The following is a 24,667-nucleotide window of genomic DNA, read 5'->3' on the forward strand; positions in this document are numbered from 1 at the left end:
GACAGTATCAAGCTAGATGGGCCATTGGTGTGACTCAGCAGAAGGCAGCTTCCTCTGTTCCAATACAGAAGGTGGCCAGGTAAGTAATGGGAAGATACAGTCTCTAAAGAGCCATGTACCAAGATGTTTCAGAGGCAAACCATAACTAGAAGACAAGACGGTAGACAGTTTTCACACATTCCTGAGCAGAAGACTATTGTCAGTCCCAAATATTCTGTCTCTCTCTATGTAACTTTTGGGGCTGAGTGGTAGGAGCCTTGTTGCAGTGGGTAATAGCTGTGCTCCCTGTGTGTGTGTGTGTGTGTGTGTGTGTGTCTGTGTGCGTGCATGCATGCATGCATGTATGTATGTATGTGCAGGCTGTTTCTTTGCCTTTCTTAAAAACAAAACAAACACACACGATGGGTTGAAGCCAATTGAAGTCATTGTGCAAATGACTTCTACTCATGCAGTGGAATTTCTCACTCTTCTCCCCCCACGCTCCACTACACTCCTACCTGTTATGTATTGAAGTTCTCACCCTGGCTACCAGGAGTATCGTGTATATAGTTTTCACTCAGGTCAGTGTCAGTTACTTTAGGCAGGAAACCCTGGGTGGTTGTTGCTACAATGTTGACAGCAGGCTGCCTATAAAAGCAGGCTGGCTGAGCTGTTTGCCGTTCAGTTCTGTTCCAGCTTACAAATAAAGAGCTACTTTGGAGAAATCACTGCGTCGTCTGCTATGTCTACCCACTATTTAACACTACCAAACCTACTTTGAAAGCTTAGGGAAACCCCCAGCGCCAATTGTGTGGGGTGGTGGGGCTTTTTGATACAACTCAATGTGTGTGCACCAGCTGCATGGGCCAAGACTTGCAAAGGTATGTCCGAATCACACGTGAAGGCTGTGTGTGTACAGTTTTTAGACAACAGGGACTAGGAATGATGTCAAAGTTTGCAAAAGTAAGCTTAAAACCTTCCTCCCAAAAATCACGTTTGTCTCCATGGGTGACTGGATGGCATACTGCTCTTCAACTGACTCTCAGACTCCCCTGCATCTTCTGTGGCACTGGGGAGGGGAGAGAGAGAGAGAGAGAGAGAGAGAGAGAGAGAGAGAGAGAGAGAGAGAGAGAGAGAGAGAAGAGGCCTCCAACATGGGCAAATCAGCTCTCTAAGGCTGCAAAGTTTTCCAAACTGGAATGAAGTCGCTGCAAAGCCAAGAATCCAAACAGCTACGAACTGAGATCCAATGAAGAGCCAGTGAACCATGAACAGGTATAATATATCAAATAATATTCCTAATAGGGACACAAATATGAGGTGCAAAACCCTCCCCATATATCCACAGCTTATTTCCCTATACCCATCCCCTCAAGCTTTTTTGAGGACTATTTCACTTCAATTGTTGGTGGACACAGGCTACGAAGCATATCAGCTGTGGACAAGGAAGGATTTAGCATCTCCATGCTGCTTTTGCTCCAGGAATCAGACCCCTTTTGTCCCTGGTTTGTGTATGGTTTAAGATTTGAGTAACTAGCTTAAGGTTTAAGCAAACTACCGTGTAGCCATCAAGTCTAGTTTGGCTCTTGGCACTGTTCTAAGTTTGACAACATTTTTGCTAAGCTTCCCACCCCCGTACACAGTGCATTGAATTATACAATTTTAAAGATGTTTCAGGTTCAAAAATGCATTTACTTAATGAGTCAAAGTTTCAGGAGAGGGGGAAAAAATCAAAGCACTGTATTTAACGACACAGGAATATATAGGAGAACACATACATATATACAACTATTTTATAAGAGTTCCAGCATCCATATTTTTGGTCTAAATGATAGCAAGCAATAGCTCTGTCTCATCACTTTCCGGGGTGGGAGGGTCCTTTCTACAGCCTAAGGGTGTCCCTGGATGGTACTGTCCTCAAGCTTCAATACTGCAAAGCAAGGAGTAGGATGAGGAGGCAGGTAGCACTCCTTTTGGAACACTCCTGTGTCACCAATCCAAAGCCACCATTGCCACTATACTTCAAGTGTCTGCGAAGTGCAAACTCAAGTACCCAGTGTGTGGTGTCTTGGATGCACAGCAGAAATGCATACAGTTCCTGAAATAGGGCAACATACAGAACAAGCATCACGTTTGCCTTAATGAAAGGAATATAATGCTCCATACAGTGTGCAGTAACTAAAAATGTTAAATACTACAAATGTCGGTCAAGAAGACCACAGCTGTACAGAATTCCCATTATTGCTACGTGCCAATATCCACATTTTTATAGCTAACAATCAGCCAGTTTTGCATACAGACTCAAACATAGCTAACCCTGTTTTTACTTCATATGGAAAACAGAAAAAACAGGTAACCTATGTAAATTATACTTTAACATTTTTAAAAACCAACAACAGCAGCAGTGTTGCTCCTAACATACAGCTTGAACTCTGGATGTGCTAATTAAACAAAGGCATTGTGTTTCTTTTTTTTTCTTTTTAACAATATAATATTTCCGCACATAGTCTATTAGCTCTTGTTCTTAAGTGCATGTGCACATCTATGCAGTGGAGGCCACTGTCTAATCCAAAGATCCAGGTATGCTGTAAGGTGTCTCTTTACAACTTTCATAGAATGCAGAGTACAGTTTTCAACCATAGCAACTAATGGTCCAAAGGAGACCACTCTACTCTTCAGAGAGTATGGAAGTTTGGACCCACCGTCACCACAATGTCAGCATAGGGAGCAGCCTGGGCCACCTCAATAGCTCGTTCTTTCTTTAGAACAAGCAAGCTAAAGAATTTCTCTGCAACTTCTTTTTTGGTCTTGTTTTTACAGAGGGTCAGAAAACTGAAAGACTTTGCTCCTGTCTGGTACATGTCCTGCATAGGGAACAAAACAAAGGAATAAACCAAGGAGGGGAAGTTCAGTTTTACACATGAAAATGATTGGTGAGCAGCTGTGTGATAGATGCTGCACTATTCAGTATTGTATTCATCACATTTGTTGATGGAAGGAATCGGGCTTTGGTGAAAGGGTCTTACAGATTGCTCTTCTACTTCCTATTTATCCCCATATTTCTCACTTCATATATAAAGACATAACCATTCACTACTCTCCGTGGGCATAGCCAGGACTTTGGGGGAGGGCAGAACCTCAGTTACCAATGTATTTTTGATTTTATATTTTTGTTGATCGGGGGGGGGGGGCAGCTGCCTCTCCCTGCCCCACCTTGGCTATGCCCATGTTACTCTCACATACACACTATATTGTATGTCATTGATGAGAAACCTGCAGCTCTCCATAAGTCATTGGACTTCCTGTCAGCTTCAGTCACAGTGGCCAATGATTAGGGATGAAATAAACTGCAGTCGAACAGATTCCCCAGCCCTGCATCAGGAAGCATTCAAGTCCGCTGCTTGTCAGAGCATAGACAGGGGTCAGCAAACGTTTTCAGAAGGCCGGTCCACTGTCCCTCAGACCTTGTGGGGGCTGGACCATACAGTGGTACCTCGGGTTAAGTACTTAATTCGTTCCGGAGGTCCGTTCTTAACCTGAAACTGTTCTTAACCTGAAGCACCACTTTAGCTAATGGGGGCCTCCCGCTGCTGCCGCGCTGCCAGAGCATGATTTCTGTTCTCATCCTGAAGCAGAGTTCTTAACCTGAGGTACTATTTCTGGGTTAGCGGAGTCTGTAACCTGAAGCATATGTAACCCGAGGTACCACTGTATATATTTTTTTTGGGTGGGGGGGGGAAATGAACTAATTCCTATGCCCCACAAATAACCCAGAGATGCATTTTAAATAAAAGGGCACATTCTACTCATGTAAAAACACGCTGATTCCCAGACTGTCTGCGGGCTGGATTGAGAAGGCGATTGGGCCAGATCCGGCCCTTGGGCCTTAGTTTGCCTACTCATGGCATAGCACTATCAAAAGAGCCCTGCAAAAATAGAGCAAAGGCCTATCTAACCCAGCATTTCCATCCCATGAAGCTGAGGGTGTGAGATTTAGGACAAGCAAAAGGAAGTTCTAAAGGAAACACATGGCTACTTGAATTCACTATCACAAGGTATGGTCAAGAAGATATCGGTTGAAAGGGGAATGAAGTTGACAAATTAAGGGAGGGCAAGGGTACATATGGCTTCTAGTCATGATGGGTATTGGTACCTCTGGAATCAGAGGCAGCATGCCTCTTAACATCAGTTGCAGGGGAACAATGCGAAAGGGCTATAGGCTTTGCATCCAAGTCATGTGTGAATGACTCATGATGGCTTCACGCAGCCTGCAGTTCTTTGCAAACAGCTCTCACAGGAGACAGAGGCTGAGCCACATTAAGGGAAGGAAGCATCCTTTGCCCCCACCAATAACTTTGCTTTGTTACCCTGTGGCAGTGGCGTTGCTGACGGGGATTTTGGAAAGAGTGCTTCTCTTGGCTTTTATTTCAAGATTGCAGACAGGAAAGAGTAAGGGCTGTGTGCAACGAGAAGACAGCACAGCCAAGAGAAAGAGGCCAGAAATTGCCATTGATATACAGGATATACCTCTAAGACAGGCTTCCTCAAACTCAGCCCTCCAGATATTTTTGGCCTGCAACTCCCATGATCCCTAGCTAGCAGGACCAGTGGTTAGGGATGATGGGAATTGTAGTCTCAAAACATCTGGAGGGCCATGTTTGAGGAAGCCTGCTCTAAGAGTTACAGAGTTTAGACTTAGGGACATTTTGATCATTTTTCCTCATAGTAAAGACATACTTGCATTTGATTTCATTTATTTTTATGTGCAGGTATTTTATTATAATCAGGGCACAACAACTCACATAGACTTGGCAGATATTGTGGCCATGTTAATATGTAATTGTGAACCATGGTTTAGCACTACATGAATGAGCTCAGACACTACCTGTTCCCTCCTCTTCTATTGCACGTTCAGAAGGATTCAAGAGGTTTTCGCTTTCACTTAACCACAGCTTGTTTCTTCCAAACTAGCTTAACACCTGCAATGTGTTTTATAAAAGCAAAGTGCTACCTTTGAACCATGGGTTATGAAGCAGCCTTGTTGAAACTAAGCACTGTGCTAATCTACAATTTTAAATTTGGACAAAATAAAAGGTCATGGTTAAGCCGAAGGAAAGTAAAAGCTTCTCAAACACTCCTAGCAGCTGTGTGGGAAGAGGAGAGGAAGCAGCAGCATATGAACTTAGGCCCATTCACATAGCACTCACTAAACCATGGTTCAGCATTATGTTTGAATGTGTTTAAAAAGCAACTTACCCGGAAAGTATTTAGCAAATCTACAGCTCTTTTATCCTTTTCTTTTTCTTCTTCATTATCTAGAGCATTGTCTTCATTTCCCTACATTATAAAGCAACGCAAGGACTTATAACAGCCACTCAAAGGGTAAATGATGAATGATTATGCTCCTTAAAAGTGTGAAAAAATTCACAGAATTCTGCTGCACATTTGTGGTCTCACAGAAATTTACCAAGGAATTACCCAGTCAAGTTCATTTTGCAAACATGGTCATATGGTTAGACTAGTATCTTAGCTACTGAAAAGTGTCGGTACAACTGTACAGTACACTAAAAGTGACAAAGCTGTCTCAGTTATTACTTACACATTTATTTTTAAAGTATTTTTTAAAAAATCCTATTTTTCTTTAAGGCTTAAAGGTTTAAACCAGGGTGGCCAACTTATGGCCCTCAAGATGTTGTTGGACTACAGCTCCCATCTTCCATGACCATTGACCGCAGGGTTGATGGGAGCTGGAGTCGGGCCACAAGTTGGCCATCACCCCAGCTTAAACCAAGTAAGTTTTCAACAAAAACCAAGACGCTAAACATGCAAAAATCAACCAACAAACAACAGTGCAAATACAATTAAAATTTGTATTACATTTTCAGCTGAAATCTCATAAAACATAGCAGCAGGAACAGAAACAAGCTCACAGGTCCATCTAGATCAGTATTTTCTAAACTGACTTGGGACAGCTCTCCCAGCCCTGAAATTGCTAGAGATTGATACTCTTACCACTAGCCTTTCTGAAGAGTCAGGTTTTTTAATTTGGACCTTGAAGGATCTCAGGATAGGAGCTAAGATTGGCCTTCTTGTGGAGGGTATTCTTTTAGGCAGCAGGCCTGGGGCTGATTAATATTCTATAGCTTTTTAAATGTGTTTGTGGTGGTGGTGTGTTACTGTTTTGTTTCACTGGGAAAACAGCACGGGGTAGGGGGGGAATCCTCTGCATGGCTGCTAGTTGCCAGACGCACAACAAATGTGAAATCTGAAAGCAGCTCTTAATCATATCCTCAAGAATGACCCTAAAAGTCCGTGGATAACATTGATCCAGTTATACTAGATCTAAACATTCTTATTTATTGCATGACAGATGAAACTTAGAATAATAAAACATACCTTTTCCACTGCAACCTGCTTACCCTCAACCTCTAGTCTTACAGAAGTCTCTTGGGTAGAGCCATCAGACGCAGCAGACACTCCACTAACACTTTCCTGATATTACAAGTTTGGAAGGGGGGAGTGATCAGTCTCTTAGCAAACAAAATTTACTTCTCAGTAATGTTCTTTTTGAGCATATGTTCATTACTCAGTAGCAGATGAATATTTCAGGCTAGACAGAGCTTCTGTGCTGAGTTTTATGGTTCCTTTTTTGGACTAAATGTGAGATGTAGAAGCTAAATAGCTGGATCTATTAGAATTTCACCTAAGAACAAGGCACCAATTCTGTTGAAAGCATAGTTTCCCCCATAATATAACTGGATGTGTAGTCTTTCTTTGCTCTACTCCAAGACTGTTTTTTACACTGCAATCTCACACATGTTGATGTCGCGAATTCCTCGCGGTGCTTTTTAGCGAAACGCTCAGAGTCCCAGGTTTCTTTTCATTGCAGTCTTTTTAATGTGAGCTATATACAAGTATTTACAAAAACAGTCCATACAGAGTACCTGCTCCTTAAGGCAAACAAATACTCTCCACCACAGCTCCACCACACTACAGCACAACCACTGTTGAACAGGCTTTCCTTTTTAAAACAGGTGATAGCCAATCACATTAATCACATTCCTGCTGAGTCACTCTGACCCAGCACTTCACAGAGTATTGCACCAGCCTGTTGAAGCCTGCAGACTTACTCAGTATCCTGCGAATCCCAACAGTTGACTCAGAAGTCAGCTCCACTAAGTTCACTTACTAGCTCAGCTGGTTAGAGCATTGTGCTGAAAACACCAAGGTTGCAGGCTTTATCCCTGTATGGGACAGCTGCATATTCCTGCATTGCTGTGGTTGACTCAATGATCCTCAGGGTCCCTTGCAACTCTACAATTCTATGATTCTAAGGCAAGTGTACCTATGACTGTAGTCTTGGGGGGGGGGGAAATGTCACTAACTCCACTTGTAGCAGAATATGGATATGACAACATGGCTTAAGTATTGGGGTGATGAGGAGGCTTCCTGTCCTAAAAGGACAACTCAAAAAAAGAAGCATTAATAAGGGAGTGAGACTGGAAGAGAAGAAAACCGAAAAGAGGAAAATAAGCTCCCAATGGAACTATAGTCTGCAGGATGACACTACAATGATTCTTCAACATCAACTTCATTGGACTGGTCATGTTGTGTGGATGCCTGATGATCATCTTCCAAAGCAACTACTCTATTCCGAATTTTAAAATGGAAAGCAGAATGCTGGTGGTCAACTAAAGAGGTTCAAAGACACTCTCAAGGCAAATCTAAAAAAATGTAGTATAAACACCAACAACTGGGAAACTCTGGCCTGTGAGCGCTCCAGTTGGAGAACAGCCTTTACCAAAGGTGTCATGGGCTTTGAAGACACTCGAACTCAGGATGCAAGGGAGAAATGTGCTAAGAGGAAGGCACAATTGGCAAATCCACACCGTGATCAATTCCCACCCGGAAACCAATGTCCCCACTGTGGAAGGATATGTGGATCCAGAACTGGCCTCCACAGTCACTTACGGACTCATTGTTAAAACCGTGTTTATGGAAGACAATCTTACTCGGCTACGAGGGATCGCCAAAGAAGACTACTACTTTTATAGTATGGACTGCAATTTCAGCTAAAGTACCCAGTTATGGTGTATCATTAATATCTCAGACTTTAGGAAAAACCCCAGAGGAACCTACCCAAACTCATTTTGTTAAGCAGTAAGTGACCAAGACAAGACCCTTACCAAAGTATGGCTGTCTGACAGTATTGCATTGAGCAAGGCTGAGCTTCCAGATTCCTAGTGTCTGGTGGAGCTGCATGATGCTGACAGACTTTAAGAGGGCTAAAGTCTTTTCCAGACTACTCTGGGAAAGGGAAGGAGTGATGTGTAGAGCACAGACCCCAATCTCTCTCCTCTCCCCCACCCCCTAGTTGGAAGGGAAGTAGTTTCAGGCTTTTCATGGAGCCATGGAAAACTTAAGTGCACAGTAATATGACTTTGCACTGAAAGTACTTACCATAGGTTCAATAATTTCTTTATTTCCCATTTCTTCTCTGCTACTTTGTGACACAAACTGGTAAGTTGTGTCTTGCATAGCTTTTGGAATCTCTGCTGTTGGCAATTCTGAATTGACAATAAAATAGCAATAAGATAATCACACTTAACTTCTTGACCATTGCACCAGTCTAACCACACCACCATTGAGCGACAGGGCCCAGTCATACAGCTATTTCATGGCTCAGCTGATAAATGACTTTTCCATTACTGGAATATGTGCTAACACAGATCTGCAACTTCTGAATTTAAGCAAGCTCTTCTTTAGGGTACACTTGCTGAATGTGGTGCATTCCCTCAAAAACTACCGATGGAGGAGCTATAGCAACTAGTTGAAAAGAGACATAATTTTAAAATCTTGCCTTGGACATCTTGTTCTTTGCTTCTTTCAACTGCAAGCTCTTGCAACCTTTTTCTTCCATACCTGAGACTTTTAGCAAAGAGCTGTAAAAACAGTATTCATATATATTTTTTTCTCCGCAATTCTGGAATATGAGTTTCATATTAATGAATCAAAAATTAAATAAGTGACAACTAATATGACAGCTCTTGACTTGCTTAACCTTTTCATTGATAAAGAAAGCTTCTGTAGATATTTAGAAATGCCTAACTCACTATTAAATATATTCCCTTGGGATGTAGGCAAACCTGAGCCCTAAGCCACCTCTTCCCCTAGGAAATCTCCATTAACTGTAGTGCACCTTGTAGACCTTCCAAGAGACCTTCGTTTCCAAGACCAGGTGATTCAGGAATAAATCAGATTACTTGGGAACACACTAAAGAAACCTAACAAACATCTAAGAGGGAGGGTTGCCAGGACCTGTAGTCCTGTCATTTTGTTTAGCTATTTTTATTTGTATCGTTGTAGTAGATTTTTGTTTTTAAATGCTTAGCAACAGAAGCAGCTTTAATAGCTGACTATTGGATCTGAAGAACATATGGATAATTCTGATAATCTCATACTTGCTCTGTGATCTTTGCAAAACCCCAGACATTAAAATCTGTGAAAATATACTGGATGGAGCAGTTCTGAACACACAATATTTCAAGATATATACACAAATATGGCAACAATGCAGGAGCATATATGGTGTTCTTCCAGATTGTTGTGATTTTCAGGTGGGATTCAATTACAAATTGCCAAATTCAGGTTGCAAAATTACACTTGACTGTTGCTGGGAGGTCTTGTGCAGCAAACGCACTTCCCCCAAAGATCAGACTTTTTGCAAGAAGGAAAGTGATTGGAAAATATCCTGGAAAGCATAGGAAACTCCCCACAAACACATCAGAATGAATGCGCACTAAATAGTCAACATCATCTTATCTCCCTGCAAAGAAATCACAAAGACTACTTAACAAAATAACAAACTGTTACCTTTTGCAAATCTTCATTAATTGTAGTCTGGGTAGGTCTGCCCAGAAGTTTATCCGCACTCCCCAAGTCCTGTAAAATCATCAGCCTTCTTGTAGGGGGTGCAATATCTAATGCAGTTAATGTGTCTTCATAGTTCATAAGCTGGTTTTGCATAGCTTTTCTGCTTAGCTGATTCACATAATCAACAAGTAACTTTCTTTTCTTTTTCCTTCTCTGTTTCCTTGTGAGAACTAGATAAAAGGCACATTCACAAGTGAAATATTGCAAGTCGACCCAAGGAATATGGTAGCAAAGGATCAGTTTTTTGCCTTTGGGGTAGCGCTGCCGTATTTCAAACGGAAAAAATCCAGATAGAAAAGTTGTTTGGCAAAATCATAAAAAGCCATTTTGGAGTTTTTTTTAAATGGAAAAACGGTACTACTGCCGACATGGACTGCCATACATCCGGATTTTCTTGGACATTTACTGATTTCTGCCCTAACACAGCTAGACACAGTAGTATTCCAGATATGACCGGGAAATTCTGGATGTATGGCAACCTTAGTTTGGGGGTAATTTTGGAGCAAGTGCAAGACTACCCCCCTTAACATCATCTGCTGTGGGACTGGCCTTGTCCCAATTGTTTTTGTGTTTATTTTAATTGTTGAGTGGAAGGGAGAGAAGATGGTGTTGCCCAAACTTGGGTCTCCAGCTGTTTTTCAACTACAACTCCCATCATTTGTAGCTAGCAAGGGATAATGGGAAAGGCAGCTGGAGACCCAATTTTGGGAAACAGTGGTCTAGGACAGGGGTCAGCAACTTGCGGCCCATGGGGGTCATTGAACTGGTCCATGAGCCGCTCACTTGGTGAGTCCCTGCGTGCTGCGCTAAACCGGCGCAGCACGGTGCAGGGACTTAATTTTGCGGCGCCAAAAATCGCATCTGCGCAGACACAGAAGCTGGAAATCGCGGGGGCACACACAATCCGACCCACGGAGGGATCTCTGCTGGAGTGAACCGGCCCAGGCAAGGTAAACCTTGCTGACCCATGGTCTAGGAGGAGAGGAGCTCGGGAGAGCGGGAAACTCAGTGGTTCTGGGTAAGAGAAGGGATGGTGTGGGATGTGATGCAGGCCAGGTAAGGGGCACACAGGAAAGGCAGTTAGTATCTGTTTTGTGTGCCAGCCCCCCCACTAACCTGGGGAATTGTTTCTCCTATCACTCAACCCTTAGTCTGCGGCTGCTGCTGTTTAATACCAGGGCGGCTCTGAATAACATCTCCCTCATCCATGATCTGATTGTGGATGAGGAGGCTGATCTGGTTTGCTTCACTAAGACTTTGGTGTATGAGAGAGCAGGCTGGAGTTGGTCTTACCCAGCTGTCCCTACCTGGGTGCAGCATCAGGGCAGACTATGGGGTCAAGGAGGGGTAGTTGTTGTGGTCTATAGAAATCCCATCTTTCTCTTCTCAGGCTCTCTGTCCAGTTGTGTGGGGATCTAGTGTGGGGGTTCCTGGGTAATCAGGACAGATTAGGGATTCTGCTAGTTTACTGCCCACCTAGTTGCCCAGCAGTTTCCTTGCCTGAGCTGATAGAGCTGGCATTGGAGGTGGTGTTGAGGACTCCCAGGTTTTATGTTTTCAGTCAAGAGTGAAATGCGACCAATCTAACCTGAATTGTCAAGTGGTTCAAGTACAAATTCTTCTTCCTCACTGAGCAACAAGGTGGTTTCATTAATTGGGCAACTTCTTGCTTCCTCCTCAGATCTAGGATGGTCTGTAAAACACCAATCCATAACCAGTATAGAATTATTCCACACTGGTAAATAATGAAAGGCTGAATGGTACATTATATGGAAGGATTCCATTTTTTAAATTAGTTATTTTTGTATATGTGCCTGAGGAATGTCTTGCCACTTAATGTTTTGCATACTGTACTGTATAGCATTCTTGTATTTCATAGAATCATAGAGTTGGAAGAGACCACAAGGGCCATCGAGTCCAACCCCCTGCCAAGCAGGAAACACCATCAGAGCACTCCTGACATATGGTTGTCAAGCCTCTGCTTAAAGACCTCCAAAGAAGGAGACTCCACCACACTCCTTGGCAGCAAATTCCACTGTCGAACAGCTCTTACTGTCAGGAAGTTCTTCCTAATGTTTAGGTGGAATCTTCTTTCTTGTAGTTTGGAACCAGTGCTCCGTGTCCGCTTCTCTGGAGCAGCAGAAAACAACCTTTCTCCCTCCTCTATGTGACATCCTTTTATATATTTGAACATGGCTATCATATCACCCCTTAACCTCCTCTTCTCCAGGCTAAACATGCCCAGCTCCCTTAGCCGTTCCTCATAAGGCATCGTTTCCAGGCCTTTGACCATTTTGGTTGCCCTCCTCTGGACACGTTCCAATTTGTCAGTGTCCTTCTTGAACTGTGGTGCCCAGAACTGGACACAGTACTCCAGGTGAGGTCTGACCAGAGCAGAATACAATGGCACTATTACTTCCCTTGTTCTAGATGCTATACTCCTATTGATGCTGCCCAGAATTGCATTGGCTTTTTTAGTTGCCGCGTCACACTGTTGGCTCATGCCAAGTTTGTGGTCAACCAAGACTCCTAGATCCTTTTCACATGTACTGCTCTCAAGCCAGGTGTCACCCATCTTGCATTTGTGCCTCTCGGTTTTTTTGCCCAAGTGCAATACTTTACATTTCTCCCTGTTAAAATTCATCTTGTTTGTTTTGGCCCAGTTCTCTCATCTGTCAAGGTCGTTTTGAAGTGTGATCCTGTCCTCTGGGGTGTTAGCCACCCCTCCCAGTTTGGTGTCATCTGCAAATTTGATCAGGGTGCCCTTGAGTCCATCATCCAAGTCGTTGATAAAGATGTTGAATAAGACCGGGCCCAAGACAGAACCCTGTGGCACCCCACTAGTCACTCTTCTCCAGGATGAAGAGGAACCATTGATGAGCACCCTTTGGGTTCGGTCAGTCAGCCAGTTACAAATCCACTGAGTGGTAGCATAGTCAAGACCGCATTTTACCAGCTTCTTACAAGAATATCATGGGGCACCTTGTCAAATGCCTTGCTGAAATCAAGGTAGGCTACATCCACTGCGTTCCCCTTCATCTACCAGGCTTGTAATTCTGCATGTAATCAACAATTCAATGGGAAATTACTCCCAGGCAAGTGTGTATACAACTGCAGTCTTACCCTATAAAGCAAATTTAAAACCTACACTAGTGGTGTTGTTGTTTTTTAAAGGCAGAAACTGTGCTAATTAAAATGTGCATTCAATAGTTATGTTATGCTCCTGCATTAGCATTTACAATTGGCTCAAACAGGGCAAGAGGGGACCAGAGGGACTTTCTGACTTCACTTGCACAAGTTTAATTTCTAAAGCGATAAAGAAGCTTGTGGCAGCTTAAAGGCAGATATTACGACATAAACCAAGTGACCATTCACAAAAGCTGCAACAGATATTAACAGGAAACCATTATCCTGATTCAAGCCTAAATGCATGGAATTGAATTTCTCAAACCTGTGTGACTGCAAACAGGTCCTTTTCAGTAGCAGCATCTAGCATGTAGAACAAATTCATACTGCCTACAGAAAACAGGTTTTTCATTGGGATGTAAAAGATGGCTTTACAGCGGTACCTTGGGTTACAGACGCTTCAGGTTACAGACTCCGCTAACCCAGAAATAGTACCTCGGGTTAAGAACTTTGCTTCAGGATGAGAACAGAAATCGGGCTCCAGCGGCAACAGAAGGCCCCATTAGCTAAAGTGGTGCTTCAGGTTAAGAACAGTTTCAGGTTAAGAATGGACCTCCAGAACGAATTAAGTTCTTAACCTGAGGTACCACTGTATTTACCCAGACTTTCTGTCCTGCATAGTTTTCTGTTGTTCTTGCTTTCTATTATTGGTCTGCTGCTCTACTTGTTTGGCCAAAACACTCTACTTTTGCCTGAAACAGTCTTCTGCTCTAAGTGATTTTCAGATGAATTTTCATAATTAATTGTTAATATTTTATTATCTGGTATTTTAATGTTGCAGTGGTTTTGGATATTGTTTTTACTGCAAGACGCTTTGAAAAGCAGTCTATAAGCATAAATAAATAAGTTTACATCTCCTACAAAAGAGGCTGCTGAATTGGAACTTATCAAGAACTGCGATTCTATCCATTTAGGCCTGAAAGAAGTTCATGATTTCCTCTCCCACCACTGCTGTTTATTAACTTAGCAGTGAGAGGGTGTGTTATCATCCATTACTGCCACTGTGAATGGTCTCTTTGCTTCTCAAGTACTCCACAAAATTGTCAGACTCTAGTTTATTTTATTTGCATTTCATTTCTATTCCATCTCACTCTTTACAGTTTTTACTCCCTCTATATCCATGTACTCATGACAACACTTCATGCATCTGGTGAAGACTCTAGTCAATGTGAGCTTATGCCATAATAACGGACTTACTTATGGACTCACTGTTAAGACCATTTACAGATAGGTAGCCGTGTTGGTCTGCCATAGTCAAAACAAAAAAAATTCCTTCCAGTAGCACCTTAAAGACCAACTAAGTCAGTTCTTGGTATGAGCTTTCGTGTGCATGCACACTTCTTCAGATACACTGAAACAGAAGTTGTTAAGACCATGTTCTCGGAAGACAATCTTACTCAGCTACAGTGGCGTAGCGTGGGGGGTGCAGGGGGGGCCGGCCGCACTGGGCGCAACATCTGGGGGTTAGGGTTAGGGGGCGCAAATCCACGGGTTAGGGGGCGCAAATTACTTGCCTTGCCCCGGGCGCTGACAACCCACGCTACGCCACTGCTCAGCTACAAGTGATCGCCAAAGAAGATGCCACAAAAAACTTGTTCATCCAACAACCACGCTGTTAGACTCACAGAGCCATCTCTGGAAATAACTCACCTGCTGTATTATCAGTCGGAAGCTCTTGGAGTAAAGAAAATTCTTCCTCCATGTTGAGGTCCGTAAGAACGTGGTCATTCGGCTCATCTCCAAGAACAGCATCTTAAGGAAAAATGGACTTACCAATTGGTTTACAAGATACTATTACTTTATACAGTACATTGGGGTGGGTGTGGGGATTTACCAGACAGCTGTGTTAGGGCTTATCTGGGAGAAAGATTCCAGGAAAACAAGGCAAGCAGGCAGGCTGGATAACACCAGGCACCAACTCCTATTTCCAGCTAGAATGGTTCTTCCTCCTGCAGGGTAATCTACCACTAGCCACCCTGGAAAAAGATTTCAACAAAGCAGGGAAGGCGGGCAAAAAGGCATTAGCCACCCCCCACCCCACCCCAGCCTCACTATTACCTAATTCAAGGCAACAGGTACCACCCCCTTACACAAAGATGTGTTCACCACACCCTAAACCCACACAATCATAAGTCCATTCTGTATTTTACTAAGTACATACTGTACATGTATTCAAAATCTTTTATAATGTACAGTGGTACCTCAGGTTACATACGCTTCAGGTTACATACGCTTCAGGTTACAGCCTCCACTAACCCAGAAATAGTGCTTCAGTTTAAGAACTTTGCTTCAGGATGAGAACAGAAATCATGCTCCGGCAGCGCGGCAGCAGCAGGAGGCCCCATTAGCTAAAGTGGTGCTTCAGGTTAAGAACAGTTTCAGGTTAAGTACAGACCTCCGGAACAAATTAAGTACTTAACCCGAGGTACCACTGTATACCGGTAATTTTACGGGGGGGGGGTTGCCTTTATATTGTTAACTGCCCCATATTTAGGAGGTAGTGTAGAAATGTCAGATCATAATTTCTGAAGGGCAGGGCTGGCCAGTGGCTCATGCTTAAGTCATGTTAATTTCCTTTCAGGGTGGGAAATTCAGGAAACGCTCCCAGTTACTTGTGCCTATTGGATTTTGTTCATACATACCAATCATATCGCCTGCAGTTCCTTCATCTCCAAACCCATCATACTTGAATGAATTAGCATCTTCAGCAAATGCAGTTTTGTCTTCAGTGAAGCTCAAAAAACTGTGATCAGTCAAGAGGCCACCAGAACTAGCCAATATGCTGTCATTGAGAAAGCTTTGCTGCCTTGGTATTTCAATTTCTTCACCTGAAAAAGCACATATGAAGGGCTAGTAGTAACTTCTCCCTCTACCCTGCAAGTGAGTGTGTGGTTTCAAGTGTATATAAATATGGATACAGATACACACAAGACATACGGCATATAGTAGGATGGATAAAAATCAACATTTTAAGTTTAATATTGACCTTTAATTTCACTATAATTTTCTTTAAAACTTCTTTAAAAAAATAAAACAGTTTTGAAAAGAAATCAATCAAATGTAAAAAAAAAAGAATTAAACCTACATGTAACCTCTGAAAGTTAAGACTGAATCATCCCCATATATTAAACACATTGAGGGCCTAAAACAAGATGTGAAATGCACAATCACATATCTGGCTTTCTATTTCATTTTAAAAATACCAAGCCATGGGCATAGCCAAGAGGGAGGCAGGGGGCAGCTGCCCCCCCATCAAGTAAAACAATAGAAATACTTAACTAACTGACCAATCACATTGGTTCTGTCCCCCTTAACAAAGTCCTGCCCCTGTTAAAAAAAATCCTGGCTATGCCCGTGTACCAGGCATGGGTCTGGGGGAATCAGGACTACAGTAAAGGCAGAGGAAGATTCTCCCCTGTGCTGCGGTTCCAATGAAAATCACTATTTGCTCTGGATGGGATTCTGCCATTAGTGACAGTGGCATCTTCTCTCTGAAGGTGTACAAAATCTGAGTGGGATTTTCATCAATATCAAAGGTTAAAATCAGCGAAGCAGAAATTTGCCTCCTGCTCAAGCTGATATAATTCTTTAGTGCAAAAGGCATGCAGGCTGCCTGGTTAAAAAACAGATCCATTCTTTGGTGTGGTACTCAGTTCATAATTTTCAGTCATCAGCAACGGTGATTCTAGATGAGGCCTTTATATTGAAAATGGGCCAATTAGAACCTAACACAGAATCATAGAATTGTGTAGTTAGAAGGGACCCTGAGGTTCATCTAGTCCAACACCCTGCAATGCAGGGATATGCAGCTGTCCCACACGGGGATCGAACCTGCAACCTTGGCGTTATCACAGCACTACGTCCCAACCAAGTGAGCATTCATATTCAGACTTTTGAAGAACAGCCGCCTCACCAAAACTACCACCATGGAGAAGTAGATCCCGTCTATAATCCTCTTCCAGCAAAGTGATGTCCTCAGCTCTGCTCTGGTTCAGTGTAAAATGTTCAGCAACATCAATGGCACTAAGGAGAAAAATGTGACTTTATCTGGAAAGAAGGGATTCAACTGAAAAGTGTGCTTGTATGTGTTATATAACAGGGGCATATTTTGCTTACAACTCCTAACATCCAATGAACTAAGATTTTATATATTGTATTATTCGTATCCAGGGCCGTCTTAAGCATATCCAGCGCCGTGGTGCAAAGCCCGTTTCCCAGAGTTCCCCGCTGCTGGCGGGGCTAGAGGAGGCGGTCAGCGGCTGGAGGGCAGCTCCTCCGGCAGGGAAGAGGCGGAGGCTGGACGTGGTGCCTCCCGGCTCAGCTGGCAGCTTCAGGGCCACGGTGGCCATGGCAGACGGAGGCTCTGGGAGCGGCGCTGCTTTGGCGTGGTATGGCAGAGGCTGGTGAGGGCGGCGAGCTGATGCCAGGAGGAGCAGCGTCCAGCCTCTGCCTCTTCCCTGGCGCCCCGCGCCACTAGCTTCTATGGGTAAGATGCCCCTGTTCGTATCCTTACCACAGACTTTGCCAACCTAGTGCCCTCCAGCTGTTATGAACTACAATTTGCAATCATAAACATAACACTGACTTTCTGTCAAAGCACTCAAGGAGAAAAACACTCAGTAAATGCAGCACTGCTTTTATTACTATTTTCATTCATTGGGGGTTTCTACAATACACATATTATGAACATAGTGATATTGGACTGCTCTAGTGTTTTGCTCTGGCAGTAATAATCATGCTTACTAAAAAAAAAAATTAAATTCTTCTGTCCAGATAAATCATGCAAAATGCACAAAGTGACAGATATTTGGAAACAATCATGGACCCACATCTTTCTCCCATGAGGATGAGTCATCCGTGTGAAAAACTGCCAACCATAGATGCATCCCAAGGAAGCTTCAAAAAATAAGCAATCTGAAAAGCACGTACTTCACCTCAGGGAGTTGTGTGTCAAAATCATCAAATACTTCAGGCAATGTGATGGCATCATAATTCAATTCTGAGTTCCCTTCTGGGAGATCAACAAGTCCTAAAGAGAGATACAGCACGGGATTAATTGTGGCATGCTGAAATTGTATTTATTATATATGTATCCTGCAGGATGTAAAGGTACAAGTAATTGTCCAAGGGCGTAAAGGTAAAGGGATCCCTGACCATTAGGTCCAGTCGTGGCCGACTCTGGGGTTGCGGCGCTCATCTCGCTTTATTGGCCGAGAGAGCCGGTGTACAGCTTCCGGGTCGTGTGGCCAGCATGACTAAGCCACTTCTGGCAAACCAGAGCAGCAAACGGAAACACTATTTACCTTCCCGCCGGAGCGGTACCTATTTATCTACTTGCACTTTGATGTGCTTTCGAACTGCTAGGTTGGCAGGAGCAGGGACTGAGCAACAGACGCTCACCCCATTGCGGGGATTCGAACCACCGACCTTCTGATTGGCAGGTCCTAGGCTCTGTGGTTTAACCCACAGCGCCACCCGTGTCCCAAGGGCATAAAATATGCTAAAAACAAAGCTGGGGCAGTGTCATTCACATTTGTGTGTCATTTCCTATTCAAGGTAACAAAGGATTGATAAGCATTAATTAAGCAAAAGCATAAGAGGAACAATCCATTCTATTGAATATGAAAATGCAGGTGAACACTGAAAGCTCCAGTTGTACAAGGAATCTCCAGACTGGGATGAAACTTAACCGTCATTCTCATGTCAATAATCTTCAGCAGGCTCTCCAGTGGTTTTCAGTGGATAAGTGGCCACTTAGAGAACAATTTTATACCTGTCCACTCAGAGGTAAGTCCATTTCAGTTCAATGGGCCTTACTGAGTATGGGACTGTAACCTGCATCATCAATATAAAAATTCTTTCTAATCCTCTAGTCTTACTTGAACTGCAACACCCACGGATAATTGGTGCTGCAGACCATTCCTTGTTCTGAAAGAACAGCTATGAATAGCCAAATTACTAATACCTTTTGGAGTCCACAAAAAGATATAATTTGCCAGAGGATGCAAAGAAATCTAACTGCTCCTACGGTATGTAGTAATGCACAGGAAACCCCAGGTGAACAGTGGATGCAAGCATACCTGGACGAAAGGCTGACTGCATTTTAAGTAGAGCTTCATTGCAGTCGGACAAGAGGTACTTGGTTTTCCTGTGGTAGATCCGCACCACTCCTAACAAGAGGTGTCCTGAGGTTCGCAGGGCAAGTTTAAACTTGGAAGAAATGTTTACATTATTTAATACTGATGTTTGTGGGAAAGAACACGATACATAAGAACATAAGAGACCTGCTGAATCTGACCAAAGGTCATTTAGTTCAGCATCTGTCTTCTTACAGGGGTCCCCCAGATGCTTCTGGGAAGCCCATAAAACAGGACATGAAGAGGAATAGTTCTCCCACCCGACCCCCAGAAACTGGTATTCAATGACATATTGCTTCTGAACCACCTTGGTTCAGTCACTGACAGACATATCCACTTTGAATTTCACTACCCTCTCCCTCCACCCCACTTTTAAAGCCATCTAAGCTAGTGGCCAGGGACATGGATGGCACTGTGGGTTAAACCACAGAGCCTAGGGTTTACCAATCAGAAGGTTGCGGTTCGAATCCCCGCAACAGGGTGAGCTCCCGTTGCTCGGTCCCTGCTCCTGCCAACCTAGCAGTTCGAAAGCACATCAAAGTGCAAGTAGATAAATAGGTACCGCTCCGGCGGGAAGGTAAACGGCGTTTCCGTGCGCTGCTCTGCTTCGCCAGAAGCGGCTTAGTCATGCTTGCCACATGAGCCGGAAGCTGTATGCCGGCTCCCTCAGCCAATAGTGTGAGATGAGCGCCGCAACCCCAGAGTTGGCCATGACTGGACCTAATGGTCAGGGGTCCCTTACCTTTTTTAGCTAGTGGCCATGATTACATTCTGCGGCTATGATTTTGATATATGAATTATGCTTTGCAATATGGATTACCCTCTTCTTTTGTCTATCCTGAATCCACTGCCAATCAGTAGCACTGGATTCCCCCGAGTTCAAGAATCATGGGATAAGAGGAAAAATTATCTTTATTTTTCCCTCACCATGCTTAATTTTACGAACTGCTATTATGTCTGCCCTTTGTTGTCCGTTTTCTCAACAAGCCCTAAACACTTTAAGCTTCTGTTGCATCTCAGCAGTTAACTAGTTAGATAAGTCTTGTAGCTATTTAAAAAAACAACAATAATGGAAAAACAGTAAACAGATGTAACAAGTTGACAGGAATGATAGAGGCAGCCAACAGGTTGCCAACATTATGCCCTCTAGTTGTTTTGAACTACAACTCCTATAAGTACTGCCAATGTTCAGGGATAAAGGAAGATGTGGTCCAAGAATATTTGCACACCTCACCACAGGTGAAAGGCAGTATCTTCTATTTGGACTGCTACAAACAGGAGCAAACATCTTAATATAATAAATGTGCATCTGGCTGATGGTACTCCTTTAAAGGTAAAGGGACCCCTGACCATTAAGTCCGGTTGCGGACGACTCTGGGGTTGCAGTGATCATCTTGCTTTACTGGCCGAAGGAGCCGGCGTACGGCTTCCGTGTCATGTGGCCAGGATGACTAAGCTGCTTCTGGCGAACCAGAGCAATGCACAGAAATGCCGTTTACCTTCCCGCTGGATCGGTACCTATTTATCTACTTGCACTTTGATGTGCTTTCGAACTGCTAGGTTGGCAGGAGCAGGGACCGAGCAACGGGAGCTCAACCCGTCGCGGGGATTCAAAATGTACACCTTTAGAATGCTACAAACCAGGTAACTCTCAGGTAACGAGAAAATTTCACCTTCTGAGGTGTCCCAAGAAGTAACAGTCTTCCTACCCTTTTTATTATTCTTTTTATATTTTAGTACGTAATCAACAAAGGGTGCAGTGACAAATATGGGGTAAAACGATGGGTAAAACCTTAGGGACATTTCTACAGCAGATTTTTATGAGACATCTCAGTGAGGATCAAACCTTTGGGCAGAGAATATTTTCAATAGTCTTCTCTAAATTGCATTCAAATATATGAGATTTTTTGAGTTTCTTATCCCAGTGAGCAGCCAACCATATCTTGGCCAAAGGCCCACGGTTATTCATAAGCAGCTGCGTGTAGAACATTTTGCCAAGACTGTGTTCTTTAACTTGATGAGCTGAAGGGGGGGAAACAGAACAACATATATTAAATGCTGAATGTGTCATTTTTGTATCATTTTCAAAGCTATTAAGCAAAAACAAAAACAAGAAAACCCAACAACCTTGATTTGCAGTAAATGATTTGGAAGGGAGGGGCGCTGTTTTTGCTTAAGATTTCCAAGCTACGCAGGCTTGCAAAATGTTTTAAACAAATGGCTGTGTACAAAAGCTAGGTAGTTTTACAAAAACAAATAAGGTTGATTAGCTACTTCTGTACATAATATCATTTGTACATATTTCGTATCAATCTCCATGCAAGACTGTTGCACGTCACCTCAATCTCAGAGCAATGAGAGATTCCAGGGGTTCCAGGCACTTAAACCAGGGTTTATACTTCCTTTTGGGAATGAGGCACAGCAGAGACTATGGTGTCGCTATGATATATGGTTTCTTTACACATATTTACAACCTGAGCTTCAAGAGCATCAACATTAAATCTCATAGCCACAGTCTTGGATTCAGCAGAAATCAAACATTGTGCTCTGCATCTCTGGCTTTCCAGTCTGCAGCTGGAGTTCTGGGCCACATCAAACTCCAGCTTTGTCCTAACTAAGAGCTGGAGAAGGGCCCCCACCCATTTGCCATCTGGCACAGAGCCCCCCTCCTTTGTTCGCTTAATGGCTCATCACCTGAACACGGGACTACAGCCTGGCTTGTATTTTAACATTTGTTGGGTCCAGGGGTTAGAATGGGTCTGACACCCAGTTTAACACCCCCAAGCCTTGATTATAGTCTAACACTGCAGCCAGGAAGTTAGAGGAATCAGGCAGCCTCAAACTCATAACAATTGCAACAAATAACCACCCAAAATAAAATGACTACAGTACATCAGAAAAACACATATGTGAATTTTCTGAAACATCAAGGTTGGTATCCAACAAAGGCACACTCACAATAGACCCATTTAAATCAACAGAAAAGCTACTCATATCCATTAAATTCAGTGGGTCTACTTAAGAGTATGATGGTAAACAATTTTTATGCTTATTCGAAAACAATAACACATGAGTTTTATAGAATGTAAATCAATAAACTGTGTGCCATTTGCCAAGGCTACAATATTTCTAAGCATTTTCACCTGGAAATTGCAGCACTGAACAAACCTATATGCACCTACTCAAAAGTAAGTCCAGAGAGATTAACTTGCAGGTGAAGTGTCTAAGATTGTAGCTGAAGCTTGGAACATTCCTGCAAAATAAAATAATAATTTTATTATTTATACCCCACCCATCTGGCGGGTTGCCCCAACCACTCTGGCTGGCTCCCTACACACACACACAAAAAAAAGTAGATGTAGTTTTGGGCTTAGTGGTTTTGTTTTTAGGAATCACAAAAAACAGACCAAAAACCCAGAACAGCAGAAGAAATGAAACAGAGAAACAAAAAACACCATATGCATTTTTGAGAAGTACTAGGGTACGTACCAGAAGTTCTTGTGCTATAGTAGAACAAAAAAGATTAGGGCAAAACACGGAAGAGAGCGAGAAAGAATGAAAAAAAAGAAAAATTTACTAAATCGTAAGGGTCAGCGTCCTGCATCTACAGATCCCCAGGTTCACTGTGAGGGAAGCCATGTGTTTTAAAGGCACAGCACATGATTCATACTGGCCACCAGAAATCACCATTAAGTGAAGAACTGGAAAAAAGACAATTGTGTGCCTGCAAATAAATGGCAATATTAGGTTAGAAGCCAACAGTTTGGTGCTTTTTTATGGGGGTACGCATACCAGTGACGGATTTATGTGTAAGCTAAACAACCTACAGCTCTATTAGGGCCCCCCAAAAAAATTTAAAGGGGGAAAAAACCTGGATTTTTCCAAAATATAAGATAAAAAACAAATAAGTTATGTGCAAATGACTTTAGATACCTGTTAGGTCCATCAATTACCATATATTCAATACAAAAAAACAACGACAATTTGTTGACAAAGGACAGCTGGACATATAAAGGGCCCCATTACCTTCAGTAACTTAGGGCCGCATCAAACCTAAATCTGGCCCTGCGCACCCCCCTAAACATTTTGTGAATCTTTGTATCCATTTACTGCATTCATTTTTCCCGATTCCAACCTTAAAATGGTGATTTTCTGGAGTCAAAATGAGAATATACCCCTAAACATTTTTTTTATTATTTTTTATTATTTTTTAGAATAAAAGCACTGGTTCTAAAATGCTTCCAGAGAGACCTCGCTTCCCATGAATGGACACAAGGCGCCAGAGGACCTTTCCCCGGCCGTATGATCAGAATCGCAGATGCTGCGAGGGACCCCCGAAGGTCATCCATCCCAACCCGCCGCTGCCATGCGGGAATCGCAGAGAAAGAATCCCCGACCGTCGCCCGCCCAACTTCTGCTTAAAAACCTCCAGGCGGTTTCCAACCAACCTTCCCAGTGAATTCAGACACGAACTGAGAGAGAGAGAGACACCCGGGTCCGAAGCAAAGGGCAGCAAGGCGCGTGCACACGGAGGGGGCAGCCTTGATTCGGAGTGAGGCTGCTTTAAGAGAGGAAATGGAGACGGCTGCGTTCAATTACCACAGAAGTGGCGTGAGGGGGAGGAGCTGCGGGAGACTGGGAGGCTTATTAAGGCCCCTGAGGAGAAGGAATTATTATTATTATTATTATTATTATTATTATTAGCTCAATAGAAAGGAGTGGAAGGAGGAGGGTTTGAGGAGCTCATGATTAAACGTGGACCCCACGTTGCAGGTTAATATCAGCATTTATTTCTCCTCATTATTATTATTATTGAGTCGCTGATTTGGAAGGGACCCCTTAAGGCCATCCAACCTTTCCTTAACCCGTGAAGGGAAAAACCCGTGAAGGGAAACACCCGCCTCCCCTCGAGGGCGAGCGGGTCTCGTGTGAGTCTCCCGTCGCGTGTTTCTTTTCCCTACACGTGTCGGCGCTGAGGGGGCTGCCGATTCCGGACTTGAGGTGTTTTTGTTTTTTAAGGGTTTTAAGTGAGGCGAATATGAGGAGTCGGGAAAAGAATGTAAAGGAGGTATTGTATGAGGGAGTGCGCTAACAAGTCAAACTGTTCAGGAAACCGGTCAGAATTTTTTTTAAAATAAGAGATTTTGGCGCCTTTTTCTGAGGCGTTTGTGTGAAAAGGGGCGGGGCTTCGCGGGTATCTTGGGGAGCCCGACACGCATGCGCTCTCCCCGCTTGCGGACCCCGCCCCCTCGAGGTCTTTTCCCGGCCGAGGGAAAAAGGAGCTTCAGAGGGCTGCGCATGCGTGTCATGAGAGGTTCGTCTCTTCTCTTATCGCCGCCCTCGCCCAGCTGCGCACGCGCAGCTCGTTTAAGGTGCGCTGGTCCCTGGTAGGTCGTGCAAGAGTGATGGAGAGACTTTGGTGGGTGTTTCAA

The 24,667-nt window shown here is 43.4% G+C and overlaps 1 protein-coding gene across 6 annotated transcripts; it reads right to left on the reverse strand.

Annotated features, from left to right (window-relative positions):
• Positions 1 to 1,704: 1,704 nt before the first annotated feature.
• Positions 1,705 to 24,461, reverse strand: RAD21L1 (RAD21 cohesin complex component like 1). 6 transcript variants are annotated; one of them, XM_081916947.1, is made up of 16 exons: positions 24,329 to 24,349; positions 23,684 to 23,891; positions 22,404 to 22,488; positions 21,082 to 21,257; positions 19,179 to 19,308; positions 18,028 to 18,127; positions 17,012 to 17,121; positions 15,741 to 15,926; positions 14,749 to 14,850; positions 11,501 to 11,605; positions 9,853 to 10,082; positions 8,840 to 8,921; positions 8,440 to 8,546; positions 6,376 to 6,471; positions 5,236 to 5,316; positions 1,705 to 2,843 (listed from the first exon to the last, which is right to left on the reverse strand). In XM_081916947.1, exons 4-16 carry the CDS (start codon positions 21,223 to 21,225, stop codon positions 2,655 to 2,657), a joined length of 1,662 nt encoding a protein of 553 aa, XP_081773073.1. In that variant the 5' UTR covers positions 21,226 to 21,257; positions 22,404 to 22,488; positions 23,684 to 23,891; positions 24,329 to 24,349; the 3' UTR covers positions 1,705 to 2,654. The 6 variants fall into 6 exon arrangements, with proteins under 6 accessions (XP_081773073.1, XP_081773070.1, XP_081773074.1 ...); XM_081916944.1 differs by having other exon boundaries at positions 22,379 to 22,488; XM_081916948.1 differs by lacking the exon at positions 23,684 to 23,891 and having other exon boundaries at positions 22,418 to 22,488; positions 24,329 to 24,461.
• Between the last annotated feature and the right edge of the window lie 206 nt (positions 24,462 to 24,667).

This window comes from Podarcis melisellensis (assembly GCF_964234715.1).
Source record: "Podarcis melisellensis genome assembly, chromosome: 6".
NCBI lineage: Eukaryota > Metazoa > Chordata > Lepidosauria > Squamata > Lacertidae > Podarcis > Podarcis melisellensis.